Source organism: Bemisia tabaci, chromosome 7 (assembly GCF_918797505.1).
Source record: "Bemisia tabaci chromosome 7, PGI_BMITA_v3".
NCBI classification, from domain to species: Eukaryota; Metazoa; Arthropoda; class Insecta; order Hemiptera; family Aleyrodidae; genus Bemisia; species Bemisia tabaci.
The window spans coordinates 5,777,170-5,794,215 of record NC_092799.1 but is presented as its reverse complement, the minus strand read 5'-3'; the positions used below and the strand labels follow the sequence as shown (position 1 = coordinate 5,794,215).

The 17,046-nt window shown below is 41.2% G+C and overlaps 1 protein-coding gene across 1 annotated transcript in view; it reads left to right on the top strand.

The window, feature by feature from the left end:
• Nucleotides 1-7,744, top strand: part of LOC109035671 (uncharacterized) — a gene marked incomplete at its 5' end in the record, with an annotated part of 98,008 nt that extends 90,264 nt beyond the window's left edge. The window contains one exon of the mRNA XM_072302501.1: nucleotides 7,560-7,744. Coding sequence (XP_072158602.1) covers nucleotides 7,560-7,729 — 170 coding nt within the window. The remainder of the gene's footprint in view (nucleotides 1-7,559) is intronic.
• Between the last annotated feature and the right edge of the window lie 9,302 nt (nucleotides 7,745-17,046).

Genomic DNA, 17,046 nt, shown 5'->3' with positions numbered 1-17,046 from the left:
AACTGTCAGAAAATTTTACTTTTTTAACTTCTGTGGTAACCTCGGTAAACGTACCCTCATTTTCTCTAACTTTTGGACATCTTGATGGATTGAGAACATGTTGGACAGTTTCACTTACGAAACATATCATTTGGAAAAATGCTGGGGACAAGGTAGCATTCTGTTCCGTACATTACAAATAGAAGATCTCAGAATCGTCCATTCTTCTTTTTTCGTGCCTGGTTGTTTTAATAGCAAATGCACGAAATGTCACCGTTCGCGCTGACAACATGGCGACGGATGTTGGACAGACGCAAACAACCATCAGCACCCCCTTGAGCTCTGCCGTTACAGCTTGGGCTCAAACATTTGCCCCGAACGCCTCGCAGTCATAGTCGCCAGACAGTGCTGAAATATCAGGACTTCTCACCTAACTCGTATAAACTATACAGATTTTACAGCACAACTCGGCAACCTTGCTCGCAGTGACGCGTAAGTAGGCCGAAATCACCGAAATGACCGAACCCGGTAACCGGAAACCCAGCGAGTTCTGCCTGTTGGAGGGGTCGCCGCTCAGCGGTTCGAGTCAATTAGAGAAGTCAGATGTGAAATATTTGACTGAAACTGCAAATTTTTATGATTATTTCGTCACATTCTAAACTATAAGGGGTGTTCCTAGAAGAAAATATTCGGAGAAAACCAATGGAATCACTTTAAGAACACGAAAGTTTTGTTTGAACGGATTTATAAGCGTTTAATATCCCCAAATTTTGTCCAACCTCTCCTATTGACTTGATCCACTGTGCGCCGTGGCAACTCCTCTAACAGGTCAATCGCGGACTAATCGCCTGTGGTCTCAAGTGAATATTAAGTGCATTCGTTAAGTACGATGCACCCTCCAAATTATGCATACATTTTCATGTCCGCCAAGGAGGCTTTCAACTCCGTGTTAGTCTTAGCCAAGCCGTATGAAGAGGGCATTCTTGCTGTGCTGTAATGTTTCAACGTTAAGATTGTTCTCGCGTTGGTGTTTTCAGTTTAGACTGTTCAGGAGGAAAAGACGTGAATATTAGATCGATGTGTTTCATTGATCTTGTGCTCCGAATTCTATTCGACAATAAATTTCCGATAGCGAACTTAGCTGTTTTGAAACCGCCTTGAATTGTGGCGTGATACCTTACGCTTTCCGGAGAGTACGAATAGTTGTATCCTTGCGCCTGTCGCTGTTGTGCAAGTAAAGGAAACGAACGTTTGTTTTGGGCTGACATTACGATCAATTTGTTAGAAGACAGACTACCTACTGTTCGTCGTCAGCTTCTCAATGATCTTCTCGAGAGTTTTCTCACCAACACCACGTTAACTATTAATTAAAAATTAAATATTTCCGATATCGGACCTAGCAGTTTCGAAAACGCCTTCAATTGTGGGGTGATACCTTTCGCTTTCCGGAGAGTACGAACAGTTGTATCCTCGCGCCTGTCGCTTGTTGTGCGAGAAAAGGAAACGAACGTTTAATTTGGGCTGACATTACGATCAATTTGTTATAAGACAGACTACCTACTGTCCGTCGTTAGCTTCTCAATGAACTTCTCGAGTGAAATTTTGAAGGATTTGAATACTTGATTTTGGAGCTTTTACCTTTTATTTAACAGGAAAGAATAGACGAAAAGAGGACAAAGGAAGATTTAGGATTGGATTTTTAGATGGAGATTTTTAGACACAGGAAAAAAGGCGGAGATCGCTTTTTGAGACTAAAATTTTTGTTTCCTTGGCGATCAAGGGGGACCCGCTTCATTTTGGCCCTCCTGAACTTCCCTGCAGTTCTGAATGGTTGATCTTGATGGGGACCGGGGAAAATCTTGACCTCATCAAAGATGGCCTTTTCAAACCGATCTAACATGCGGTTCCTTTTCAACATGTTATGGCACAGTGGACATCTCCTCCGAGAGTCCCTTCCTTGGCAGACGGTACATTGCACATGATCTAATTTGCATGCCCAAAATGGTGCTGTTGTCGTTTTTTTGCAGCTGATGCAAGTGGCCAGCTCCAGACAAAAGGCCGATTACTCGCTCCCGAGTCGACATCTGAAAGGTCAACCAGATCAAAAGAAACGGATGAGGAAAAAGGAAAGTGGGAAACGTGGCAGGAGAGAGAATTTTCAAAACGTTGAATTTAAGATACACGATGACATTTTAATAAAATAAAATAAAAAAGGTGACAATAAAAAATAAGGTAATAATAAAATAAAAGGTGATAATAGGTAATAATAAAATGGTAATAATAAAAGGTGACATCGTCCCAACTTTTATGGGGATCGTGTCCGGGCGGCACATACACGTATGTGGGATTTGGTTTTCCATAAAATTCCGCCATCGTTTTGGGTCGTGCGGAGGGATTTGGGCATTCTGAATTTTGAACCTGTGTCGAGGGAGGGGAAGTTGAATCAGAAGATGCGGTAGAAATTTGAGGCTGAGTGACAGCAGGGGTAGAAACTCGATCTTGAGCCGTAGCGGTAGCGGTGTTGTTGGTACCGGAATTTGAACCAGACAGCTTTCTCTAAAAACAAGGATTAGTTGGTTAAATTCTCGGCATCCGCTAAAGGGAATAGCTTCACTACTGGACGACGAAGTGTTCCACAGGCCGTACGAACATCTACCACCCGAGTATTGCCGTCTCTTCCAGGGTGAAGTTCAACAACTCGTCCCAATCTCCACCGTAAAGGAGGAGTAGAGGGGTCGTGTAATACCACTAGTTGTCCCTCTTTCAGAGACTTATACGTGTTTGGAAAAGGAAAAAATAATGAAATATAAATTAAGGTATGAAGTAATAAATTACAAACCATTATGTTGCCATTTTATTATTTTTATTACCCTCAGGCCTTTCGGCTTACGCCATCATCAGAGGGATCTGAAACTTAACTACATTACAAAACTACACCAACAAATACCAACTACACAACAAACGAACAAGTAAAATCAAGCAACTACATGATTACATTTTCAAATTTAAGCAAGCTGAATAATAAATAATAAATATGAAATAATGATTAGTCATTACAGCGAAATCTCAAATTGTTTTTGTTATTACCATCAAATAAATCAATCAACCAACGCCCCAAGGCACCACATCCAATAAATTCAACATTAGTTAATTCCATAATTATTCATAGAGCGCAGCACCTCTCGAGCAGCACGTTGCGCCGTCCATCTAGATCCATTTGAACATTAGCCAATGGGATGCCTTTATTCTGTGCTTTAATTATTTCAAGTTTCTCAGTGGTCTCTGTCAGAGAGTCCTCCCTCTCCCATCATTTTCCCCTCGACAGCAATTAATCCCGCAATAATCCAGACCGGTTTTATAGAAAAGTGGACTAGGCTGTACTCTGAATGATGGTAACGGTGCCATTTGTGGAAATCGATCTTTCGGATTGGCCCTGAAACACACCACACAACCGTCCACGATTGATTTGATTAGATTTCGCAGACTCAAAATCCAAAAGCGCTGCACGATCAATGAAAATATAAGTTGAGGAGGTGCGTGAAGATTGTAAATGTGGTAATGCAGAACCAATAATCTCACCACATGATGGTTAGAAGACAAGATGATCGGGTACCTCGATGACTCCGGTAATGAAGCATGTTCTAATCTCCCTCCGGCTCGAAGTAAACCTCTGTGATCCAAATAAGGATTTAATTTTTTAATCGCTTTGGATTTTGCAGACAACTCTTCTCCGGTCCGAACTTTGCGAATTTCTGAACTAATAGTGTCCCTTTGGATTAACTTGAGCAGCAGGCATTCTGCGTGCTCTATTTCTGACAGAGATGAAAACCCTTTTTTGATGGGCTCGAGGTTTTTTGACAGAACCCAGCCGTTTTGAAAACTCCTTCAATTGCGGCGTGCGATACCTGACGCGTTCCGGAGAGTACGAATAGTTGTATCCTTGCGCCTGTCGCTGTTGTGCAAGTAAAGGAAACGAGCGTTTGTTTTGGGCTGACATTACGATCAATTTGTTAGAAGACAGACTACCTACTGTTTGTCGTCAGCTTCTTAATGCACTTCCCGAGAGTTTTCTCACCAACGCCACGTTAACTATTAATGAAAAGTTAAAAATTTCCAATAGCGAACCCAGCCGTTTTGAAAACGCTTTCAATTGTGGCGCGATACCTCACGCGTTCCGGAGAGTACGAATAGTTGTATCGTTGCGCCGCACCTTTGAAGATTTTAATACTCACGTAAAGCGTTGTCTCATGCAAACTCCATACACATCGTTTCTTTTAGTATAAATACATCCTATTAAACCTTGATACGCTAATTTGTAACCACGGTGTTGCCACGGATGAGGAAAATCTCATCAGACCGAAAAAACCTCTTATATAAATTTAGAATTTTGACTTAGATTCGGCTTGAATTTTGACAAATTTTGACCTAACATTTTACTGTCTGCTAATTTAGAATTTCTCAACATTTTTTTTCTCGTTTTTTTGTTTTGATTTTTTGGACAATTGTTGCTACGAATGAGGAAAGCCCAGAGAAACCTTATCAGACCGAAAAAAGATACCACATATAAATTTAGAATTTTCAATTAGATTCGACTTGAATTTTGATCCAATTTTGCCCTTAAAATTTACTGTCTGCTAATTGAGGATTTTCTCAGAGGTTTTTTCTTCTTCTTCTTTCTCCTTTTTTTGATCCGTATTTCTCCAGACTTCCGGCGTGAAACGCCCAGAAAATCCAATCCCAAAACTCGTCCCGATCAAAATCCGCCGATCGGCAACGGTGGTTCCTTGGGTCCGGAGTCGGGAGTAATTCGGACGGATTATTGACTGAATTTCGGCACTTGGGACTCCGGGGGCTATGCTGGGAGGGGGGCAGGGTGACGAATAATTAATGAAGGGCTAAGCCCTGCTGTTATCGCCCATTACGGCGAGCCCGGCCGCAAACGCTTCGGCCGTCGCCCGTGACACCGCGGCCCCATCACCGCTCGTCGACAACTCCCGGATGCCCGGAGACCGTTCCAGCTTCCGGCCTCCTATCGCATTCCGCGCCTCGTGCTGGACCGGCCCACGATTGGGTTCGGAGAGAAGGTGGTAGATCTGCGGGCCGATTATTGACACTGATAGACAATTAAGATATAGGGGGTATAAAGCAAGCCTATTGGTTGAAATGGGTGGTTCTCATAGACTAAGGTCGATAAATGATAGACTAACTGTCGGGTCTCTCGTGGGTTGCCTTTAGTTAGTCAATTACCCACCTCCTTTGTCCATTACAACTACCCGCTTCTACCAATAGGATCCCTCCAAATCCTTTTTGTCTTCTTTGTCTATTGCTTTGTGTATCAATTTCAATAATCAGCCCGCTGGCCATGCTGAAAGGATCAATTGAATCGAGTTTATCAGAAAGGAACCAACCCACATTTTTGAAAAAATGGAGTCAAGAACGTTTTTGAATTTCACTAGTCGTACACGGAAACAAAGTGTCAGGGATTATTCCCCAAAATTGTTCTACTACTCAAATTTGTTTTATGATATGGACTTTTCCAATTAATTTTGGTAGCACCGCAACTCAAGATAGGGTAGTAGGTAGTACCGCAACATTTGGGTTAGTAACCTAATTTATCGGGATACTATCGCAATTAATTGGGATACTACCTTAATCGGGGTATTACCGCAATTAATTGGGAATGTCCATATCATCCAACAGTTGGGACTTAACTCCGCCTCTTTTTTTCCGTGCATATTTTCTCCTGCCAAAAACTGAAAGTCTGAAAACATTTTTTGTGAAAAGAGATTGAAAGTTTATTTTTCACCAAACATTTTCTCACCAAGAATCGAGGTAAGGCAGAAAACAAGAATGAAGGAATGTGACAGAAACGAACCTTTGAAATGAAGTCTCTGGAGAACCAATCAAACTGCAAGTAACATTTAATAATACAGGAGAGAACATCACATTCTTACTTTGTGAGATGACATATTTGAAGTAATAATTAAACAAATACTGGAAGTAAAACCGGGTTTGTAGAGAAGCAGAGACAAAATCAAGAAAAGGTATTGAGGCAAGAGAGAAAAACAGTAATCATGGAAATTACGCACGATTAAAACTCAAACCTCTGTTTCTCAGTTTGAACTTTATGTGGATTGGTTCTTTTCTGATGAGCTCGGTCCAATTAAAGCTATGCAGGCAGAAAGTCTACAACAAAAATGTTCAGAAGCAGAAAGTCTACAACAGAAAAGTTCACAAGCAGAAAGTCTCCATTTCTTGGTCTACATTTAAAATGTCTCGAACTGAAAAGTCCTTCACCAAAAAGTCTACATATTACAATGTTTTCTACAAGCAAAGTTCACCTCTGACTGGAATAGGTAGTGTGAAGGCAGGCGAAAGTGATAGTCTAAAGTTCTGTGAATCAAACCTGGTTTTCTTTTGTTGGAGGTAAATTTTCAATTTTTAATTCCAAATCATGCAACAAAAATGTGTGTTGGATGTATTCGATCGAAACTAGACTACCTACTGTTCGTCGTCAGCTTCTCAATGAATTTCTCGAGAGTTTTCTCACCAACACCACGTTAAATATTAATGAAAAGTTAAAAATTTCCAATAGCGAACCTAGCAGTTTTGAAAACGCCTTCAATTGTGGCGTGATACCTCACGCGTTCCGGAGAGTTCGAATAGTTGTATCCTTGCGCCTGTCGCTGTTGTGCAAGTAAAGGAAACGAACGTTTCTTTTACGCTCACATTACGATCAATTTGTTAGAAGACAGACTACCTACTGTTCGTCGTCAGCTTCTCAATGAATTTTTCGAGAGTTTTCTCACCATCACCACGTTAAATATCAATGAAAAGTTTGTATTATTGATAAAAATTAAATTTTCAATTTTTAATGCCAAATCATGCAACAATAATTTGGGTGTATTCAATCAAAACAATTCTAAGGTCTTTGTCGCAACTTTCCTCAGATTTTCAAGCAATTGATAGCAAATTTGTCTTCATGTACCGTCGGATTTATTTGCTAATGATTACGAAACATGTGAATAACACTATCCGTCTTCAATTTATTTTTTATACAAATGGCAAAAGCCAAAATGGCAAAAATGGCAAAATGGTAATTATAATATCGTAATCTTTCGATTAATCTAGCAACACCGCCACGCTCACTCGACGGAATCCCGTTCCCTGGAAGAACGAATCCCGGCCGCACAGTGGATCGAGTCACTCTGAGAGGTCGGACATTAAATTTCTGACTGAAACTGCAAATTTTGATGTTAAATTCGTCACATTTTAAATTTTTAGGGGTATTTCTGGAAGAAAATTTTTCGAGGAAACCCATGAAGCCACCCTCAAAATCTCAAAGTTTCGTATAAATGGAGTTTAAGCTTTTAAAGTTTCCAAATCTGGTCCGAGCTCTCCCATCGGCTCGACCCAGTGTGCGGCGCGGCGCAAGAAGACTGCCGGGCGAAAAAACCGGAGGACTCCGGACTCCCCTTAAATCCTCACCGGTGGCGGTGTAAAAATTTTAGTTTTAAGTGTGGATAATTTATTCAGCCGGGCGAAACGGTGAATTTATAATGATTATTTATGGGTTTCAGCGCCGCCGAGCCAGGAACCGGAGCTGAAGGTGGAGCGACCCCGCTACAACCGAGGCGAGACGCTCAGGGCTAATTGCACCGCCCATCCCTCAAATCCAGCGGCTAATGTAACCTGGTCGCTCAATGGAGTTCCGGTAACAATTTATTTACTTTCATTTCTCACCCCTTAAATGCACTCATTTAACCCCCCCCCCCCTTTCCCCCCCGGGGGGGGGGGGGCGGAGGTCCCGGCGGACGCGGCGGCACGGCACGGGGACAGCTCTTTCAGACGTTCCCGTTTCAGAGATGAGGATTTTAATTTCGTCCGCTTTTATGATCGATGTCGCCGCCAGCCAAGGAAAGAACTTCTGCGAGAGGGAAAGTTTTTTTTTTCAGGTCGTCGCGTAACTCTGTTTGCTTCCGCCCTGCGCTCGGGTGAACCAGGGTTCTCGGTCTGGATTTTCTTCTCCTTTTTTTCGCTTCCCAATTATATCCCAGAGTTAAATCTGATTCTACACGGTAAGGAAGTGATGGTGGGTACTGGACGATAGTCTGGTCAAACTGGGATCAATCACCGATGATGGTAAAATATCATGTAAATGTATCATCTAAAGCAAAGGCGTACGACAGAAAGTCTGTAAAACAGCCGTTCAAATTATATGACGTCTCATATTTTCATTTTGATACGGACATTGCTCATTGTGAAACAGATTCGATTTAGCACATTGGCTATCGCCAAATTTAATTGGGCAGATTACTTTTTTACATGGAAACGGTTGTGCGGATTTTTGTGCACGTAAATTTTCTGCGTAGTACACTGAAAAAAAAAGAAAATCTTTAATTTGCCGCCAAGAAGTATTTTTACTTAAATCAAGGCCTTCGCTGCTTAATGTAAATTACTTTCTTACTTAACCCAAGTATTAATTTCTTATATCAAGAACAATTCAGCTTAAGTCAAGAAAGAAAAAATTCTTGGCTGCAAATTCAAGACTCATCATGCTTGAGCCGAGCACCTTTTTTTCAGTGTACGGGGCAAATTTCTTAAAATTTTCACAGGAGCCCGTTCAAACGTTCTCTTGAAAAAAATGAAATTGCCGGGTTAGTAGCTGATGTGGCTTGGTTGTTTTCTGCTAAACGCGGTCCAAATGATGGATTTGCATAGTCGCCCCGAATCTGGGGGAAAATAATTACCGGACAGGCAGAACGTTTTTCAGAAGTCGCCGGGACGGCCGACAGCTGTCGCTTCACGGGCGTCGTGCGTGTCGCGCTTCAGTAATCGAAAAAGTGATTGACGCTCGGGACGCGTCCACGTGCAACGTTGCCAGATTTTAAAAAAAAATTTATCCCTTCGTCTCCCCGATGTTGGGATTACTTTGAGACGAGGCTGCTCGAGGGCGGCTCAGTAAATCGGGAGCAAGAGACAGATCAGAACAGCACAGACCCGAACACGCACAATAACCGGTGGCAGGAGAAAATGCCCAGTCGAAAATGTCCAACTATGAAAGTGTCCAATCAAAAATCCCTCGTGTCGTAATGTCCTCCTTTAATATGTCCATTACGTAAAATGTCCACTTAACAAACATACCCGTGTTATCTAATGTCCATAACGCTAAAATGCCATGTAACTGGAAATGCCCAAACAGGGTGGTGTCTAGCATCAGGATTATCCCGATTCTATCAGGATTTGAGGTCAATCAGGATTTAAGCCCGATTTCATCAGAATTTGAGGAAACATCGGTCCGAAAAACAGGATTTGAGAAAAGTCGCCCGTCTGATCGAATTTTTTTTATCGAGCTGTTTTCGTGAAGTTAAGTTTCTCCGCCAAAAATGAGGATTTGGAAAAATTATGAAATCAGGATTTTGCAGTCAAAAATCAGGATTTCATCAGGACTTCCCAAATGAAAAAAAAAACTAGACGTAGAAAGCAAATAACTTTACCTCTTATCATTGACACAATTAGGGGTTTCCTCCTCATCAGCTGCACGTTCTTCTGCACACGGAAAAAATTAAATGCTGGTTCAGCATTTAAATTGTTAAAAAAAGCCCGTCAAGTTTCAAATGCTGATTTTACAATACAAAAATGCTGACACAACATTTGAAATTGTTCGTTTAACAGTGGGCGTAGTTGAGTTAGCATTTCCACAATTGTAAAATCAGCATTTAAAACTTTTCGGACATGTTTTTAACAATATGAATGCTAAATCTACATTTGATTTTCTTCCGTGCAGATTTGCCAATGCTCTCAAGTACATGTCAATGTTGTCGTCTTCTTTATAAGTTTCTTAGTTTTGAACGATGTTTTTCGAACGGAACTGGCGAACTGATGCCAGGACCGGACTCTCTTTGCCTTCCTTATCATTGGCCTCTTTCCACCCTTCACCGCCATTTCCACCCGTGCTTGGCGCAAGGTAAAGATAACATTCAGTCAACCCATCAATATTATTCAACGACTATCCGCTTATATTAGAATAATAATATTCTCCTAGCTGATTTCCTCGGTGCATTGCGAATGTATTACCTTGCAATGAACAGTCAGTAACTTCTCGTTAGACGAGGCATGAACGATGTACTGGATTCGGGAAAAATATTATTTTGAACCTTAGAGAGACATTGAAGGAAGAAATTTCCAAGCAGAAGCTCTGAATAAAAATGCGCATAGACTCTTTTGAATCCTTTTGACGGATGTTTTGTTTGACTCCGGTTCGAAGCGCTTTCTCGCACGTTGAAAGAAGCGTTCACATCAAGAGGGATAAAATCACTTTTGATAGAGGGTGACTTGAACGCACGGAGGCGGGTATTCAAAGCTTTCGACGATTCAGTTTTATGTCAATATTTCAGACTCAATTATTCTAATGGGAGCGAAAATGTTTATTTGCTTCACAGATGAAGTCATAATTTTAGCGATGTCCCTCTTCCTGTATACTTTCGTCTTCTTCACTTTATGTATTTATTGGAAAAATATTTAAGAAGGAAAAAACATAGGAAGGTGAAATTAGCTTCTTGAGTAGGATGTAATTTAGTGATGTTTGAAATGTTTGAATCATACGGAACGCTCAGAGAAAACGGAGATAGAGTCAATTAGTTGGGTGCTAAAGCAAATGCTAATATTCGTAAGAGTGATAAAGAAAAAATGTGACAAGAAACAAGGACTTGCCTTTTTTAGAACAGTCATCTCTCGCCATAAAAAATCTCAAGAGCAGCAAGACTGTGACCCCAGGAAAACGTTTTATAGAGTAATTTTTTATTAAAACTCAGACGACCCTCTCGCATCTTAGTCCGCCTTTTCCAACGTGTCTAGGGTCATGTTTCGACAGAGCATCCTCTTCCATTATGGGCATCGCCCTCTTAAATCGCGGCTTTGACACAGTATATGCATTACAAATGGTCATTTCTGCATGCATAAAACGGCGCCGTCGTGGCCTTTGAACAACTGATACATCTCGATAACTCCATGAACCTCCCGTGTCGACATCTGGAAGAGTATTCACAGAATGGCAACGAGGTTATAGTCAGTTAGTTACTTAATTTACGACGATTAGCAACCAGGCTATTTACGTCGGGGACCAGGAACCTTACATTTTTTAATTTCATTGCTTAAAGAGTTTTAAAATTTCGGTAATGTACAGAGAGTGTGTAGAATGTATACACGGAGGAAGAATTATGAGGGAGGATTGTTCGAAGCAAGAGGAATGTTACGATCCAAATTCCTATATAGTTCTTAATTTTTCAAAAATGTATCCCGCGGAACTCAGGAAATTTCAACTCCTACCGCAAATTAAAGCACAAAAAAATTCAAATTGAAAAAAATACGCTCCAATCAACTCTGCGTTGGTCAAGGAGCCCATTACTTTTTTCACAAATTTATCTTGTACAACTCGGAAAATTTCAAAGCCTACCACGGCACAAACTCCTCTCGAATATTCACGCGTTTCTTTCTTGATGGAATATTTTCATCTACGCCTCTAAGTGGAGCGGGTTTCCGGAGGATGCAGGTCAGTTGAGGGAGCTATACTGACGTGCTGAGGAAGAACACCGTATGTGCCTCAGACGTTGCCAAGTTTCCTTTGATCTAATACGAATTCTGTCGGCAATTTGTGAATTTATTGCCTCAAATCACCCACAAAATTCAATCAGCCATCAGATCTGAACTAACTGAAAATTTCCAGAGCTAATATTCATAACTCCCCTCCAAAGTAATCATTTTATCGGAGGAAATTTTGCAACTCACAGTTGTTCATACGGTGTTCTTCCTCAGCACAGCAGTAAAGGGCGGCGTTCTTTTATTTGGCGTCCCTGCCAAGCCAATTTGCATCGGGTATCGAGCGAGCCTTTCTCATTTTAAATCGCATTGGGTTTCCTCCTGGAGCCCTGCATCTCTGCGGCGTACGCTGATGCAATTTATCGGCCTCTCGGAACTGCGGAGATAATCAGCGAATTATGCTCGATTTTCTTTGTGGCGGAATTTTAGGAGGCAATGGGATTAATCGTCGAGCGGAATTTACTCCGAGGATGCCTCAACGCTGTTGTCAAATGGTGCTCGAGAAGAATTCAAAGGTAAAACTAACCTTTATTACGGAAGCTCGTTCTCGATAAGTCAGGCAAAACCTGGAAAAATCGGTGAATTCTGGTGTGAAACCTTGAAGCTTCTTCTTACAGCCAAAATTGACCATATTCCGGAAGACCCCTGTTTCTCCATGTTTTATTCTACTAATATGAGGTTATCTTTAGCATCAACCCAAAGCAGCAAAGAATCAATCAATGATGAACAAAAAGAAATAATACAGTTCACTTACAATGAATTCCCAGTATGTATTGGCAAATTTTAACAACAACAACAAGAATTAAAGTACAATTAAGTACATTAAAGTACACAGCAACCACAAAGACCACGACAAACAGTCATCTCGAACAATTACTCAATCTCTCAATCTATACTCACTGTAACCATGGCGAACAACCCCTTCGTGAAAGTCAGAGAAAAACCTGGAAAAATCAGTAAATTCTAGTCCGAAATCTAGACATTTTTTCTTACAGCCGATTATAACTTTATTCCAGGAGACTTATTCTTGAAAAGTCAGGGGAAACTTGGAAAAATCAATAAATTCTGGTCGTTCGAAACCTTGAAACTTTTTCTTGCAGCCGAAGTTGATCATATTCCGGAAGACCCCTTTTTGGAAAATCAGAGAAAAACCTGGAAAAACCAGTAAATTCCGGTCCGAAATCTTGAAACTGTTTTATTACTTAACTTCATTCTGCCGACAATAATTTTATTCTGGGCGACTTGTTCCTGAAAAGTCAGGGAACTCCTGGAAAAATCAATAAATTCTAGCGTGAAACCCCGAAATTCTTTCTTATAGCCGAAAATGACCTTATCCCGAGAAACTCGTTCCTGAAAAGTCAGGGAAGACCTGGTGTAATCAGTAAATTCTTGTCCGAAACTTGACATTTTTTCTCACAATAGGCTACATTGCTAATAGTATAACAAGGTGGAGAAATGGTGCCGGGTCCACACCATTTCGCGGGGAGAACAAAGCTAAGGAGTTCCATAAATTATAATTAGAGTCAAATTATAATTTTTGGAACTCCTTGGCTTTGTTATCCCCGCGAAATGGTGTGGACCCAGCACCATTTCTCCACCTTGTTACATACAGTTCGGGCCACTTATTAGTGTTTTCTTTTTCTTTTTCTTTTTTTCTCTTTTTTTCCCACTGATAGTACAATTGATACAATCCAGTTCGACTAAACCCTGTACGTAGTGGATTGTCAAATCTACTAGCTCCTGACTGAAAGCCTCATCGTCACCTAGAACGGCAACGGTGATGACGTGGCGAAACTCAAAGAAACAGTGCGCGATCGCGATTGTCAGTTGTGGAGGGTTCGGGGCGTCTTCGTCGCGAAGCTGTTGGCGGACGCAGGAATTGGGAACCCATGTGTCAACGCGAGGAGTGCAATAATTTGTTGCTCAGTATTCCGCTCGAGACGGAAGTGAGTTGATTGAGATGTTATCCTGAGAGGAGAGACGAGTCACTTTTATTAAGCGCCGCCCGTCGCGCTTCCTTCATCTCTCCGGGCACATACCCGCCTTCGATATATCGACACCTTCCTGACCCCAAGCTCTTTCGAATTGGCAAGGGCTTTGTTTATTCCATGGTAGTAATAACATCGTAAATAATGGACCACTAGACAAGGTACGAATTTCAGCATTCTAATACATGTTTCTTCACCAAAATTTCACGTAAAACACGATGCGCACAACGAATATTACCGAAATCAACTCCTTCCAAAGATATTTATGATTCTTGGTGCGTGAATTCAAACCACCCGCTCATGAAAACTCAATGCTCTACGTGATTCACATCGCTCGCTAAACGTTATCATGAACGTCTCTGCGATAAAAAATCTGGCAACCTCAATCTTGACACTTTACACGGAAAAAACGAGCTTAGGGTTGGGACCTACATGTTAGTGCTGGGCACTAACGAGGGTTAGGTCAAATGGAGCCAGCAAGTCAGAGGAGTGCTGGGCACTAAACAGCTCGAGGCTGGGTCACTAAGGAAGAAGTAGTGTCAAGCCCTAAAGTGACTTTGGAGCGAGCGTAAAATATGAAACGCCTCCGCCGGGGATCGAACTCGGGTTGCGCCGGTGGAAGACCAGCGCGTTACCACTAAGCTATCGTGACTCCGACGTCTCATGTGTGAATTTACACCTGTTAAGCGCAACTACGCCTCGCGGCATCTGATTAGCACTACTCATGTTCAGTGCTCACCTGTACTGCCTTCCGGTGTTGAGCTGTACAGCGCTTAGACGCCAGCCCTCAACTACTCCCCACTAAACGGCCAGTAGTGCTCAACACTAGTCTTGTTTTTTCCGTGTAGCTCAGCTATAGCAAATTGCTATAGTTTGAGCAACACATGGTGGGAAATGAACATTGCTCGATTAAGAAGATCTCTGAAACCGTTGCAGTGCGCGATTTGACTCACGTAGAGTTTTGAGTTTCTTGTGAGCGGGCAGTTCAAATTCCTCGTAACCAATGTGAAATAAAAATGTTAATAGCTTCGTTAAGAGTTGGTTCCAGTAATTTTCGTTGCGCGAATCGTGTTCCATGTGAAATTCTGGTTAAGATACATATATCAGAATGCTTAAATTCGTACCTTGTCCTGTGGTCCATTTAGTGTAATAACTAAACAATTAAGGAAAGTACATCTCATTACGACTGGATCGTTAAAATGAGAAAACTCAAACTTTTCGTCTTTAATTTATTTTGTCTGAAGTCGCGCTTTCACTGCTAAACAAAGAGGACAGTCATTGTTGCCTGGTCGTGCTGAAAATCAGAATTATTCTTCGTTCAAACCCGTATAAAATATCTCAATTAAGTGGTACGACCTGGCAACCGTGAGGGCAGCGGGCCCTCCGAGTCTGAAACGTCGTTCGGGAAAAATGAATCAAGTATATTTTCCGCCCCATTTCTAAGTAGGTTGGATATTGTAGAGATGGAACTACGATTTTCATGCATTTTATGACTATCAATCAATTCGCAGGTTGATAAAGTGTTACAATTTATGGTTAAAAATACACATACTAAAACAAATTGTATTCCAGGTATGTCAATCGGATCAAATTTTGCAGGAAAGGAACTAAACTTTCTGATTAATTCGTACAAATCCTTATTTACATAGGGGAACGAATAGCTTACACGTCGGTTCTGGAATGAGCAAGACATTTTAGTTACTATTAATTTCCCAATTATTCCCGTTTCTTACACTTAATAAATTCCGCATGCAGTTAGCAGTCGCTGACAATTTATTAGCAACAAGTTTTTCCGATAAATTGCAATAATGTGCCGCGGCGTTATGAAGTTTGATGTTCTGGCGTTTTACTTTCTAAAGCACGGCTCGAAGCGCCTTCAGTTTTTGTGATACCCCCTGCCTCTTCGCGGAGTTAGTTTAGTTGCTTGCCCGATCCAAACCTAAATAGGATCACGGATTTCACTACACACTCTTCACTTTGACCTTAATTTGACTTTCACGTTCTTGACAAGATTTTGAAGAAGTAAATTGCAAGACAAAATTTTTTAAAAATTTAAGGCCCAGATTTTTTTTTTTTTTTTTTTAAAAAAAAATCACCAAACAAGAAATTTAGAGGACAGGATGAATGCAGGAAATCTCAACAGCGGCTAAGCTTTTTTCGAAGCACGGTCTATATTTAGCTCGATTGTGTGCAGTTACCAACATTTTTCCGGAAGAATGATTCACACTAAATGCAATATTAATCAATTGACCTAAAATTAAATAAATATCACAGTTTCACACTTTACATGAACTAACCACTATCTCTGGCTCTACAGTAAAAGCACCTCTCTGCATAGGGAAACCAAGGGCATATATGTTGTTTCTAAATTTATCCAGAAATAGTGGCTCCTTATTGCAAAATGTAATCCGCAGTTAGTGAGTAAGTCGCATGCAGTATTCCGATCGCCGACATCTTGCAAGCCACTGATGAAGATATAGAAAATCATAAAATTAAGAAATACCCAGGACCATTATTAGAGAACTTTTTAAACTCACAAATGAAAGATCTCGTCTTGTATGATACGTTCGACGGAAAAGCCGTGTATACAGCCCTTAGAATCTCCTAACGCACGTAATCGCAAATCATCCACGCTTTGTGAGTTTTAAACTCACGTATCAAAGATCTCGTCTAACAAGAAGCGTTCGGACGAATAGTTGTGTAAACAGCTTTTACAATCTCCAAAAGCACGTAACCACAGAACTTCCGCGCTTTGTGAGTTTTAAGCTCACACAAGAAAGGTTTCGTCTTACATGAGGAGTTCGACCGATTAGCCGTGTTTACAGCCCTAAAAATCTCCAAAAGCACGTAACCACACAACATCCACGCTTTGTGAGTTTTAAGCTTAAATGTGAAATATCTAGTTTCACATGAGGCGTTCGACCGATTCGCCGTGACAGATTAGCACGTAACCACACAACTTCCGCGCCTTGTGAGTTTTAAACTCACAAGTGAATGATCTCAAATCGCATGATTCGTTCGACCGATAAGCCGTGTATGCCGCCTTAAAAATCTCCAAAAGCACGTAAACGCACAACTTCCGCTCACTCACAAGTGAAGGATCCTGTCTTGTATTATGCGTTCGACCGATTAATTGTGTGTACAGCCCTTACAATCTCGAAAAGCATGTAACCACACAACTTCCGAGCTTTGTGAGTTTTAAACTTAGAAATGAAAGATATCAATTCGCATGATGCGTTCGACCGAAGAGCCGTGTATGCAGCCCTATGAATCTCCAAAATCACGTAACCACACAACTTCCGCGCTTTGTGAGTTTTAAACTCACATGTGAAAGAACTCGTCTTACACAAGGCGTTTAACTGATTAGCCGTGTTTGCAGCCCTAAAAATCTCCAAAAGCACGTGACCGCACAACTTCCGCGCTTTGTGAGTTACAAACTCACAAGTGAAAGATCTTGTCCTGTATGATGCGTTCGACCGAA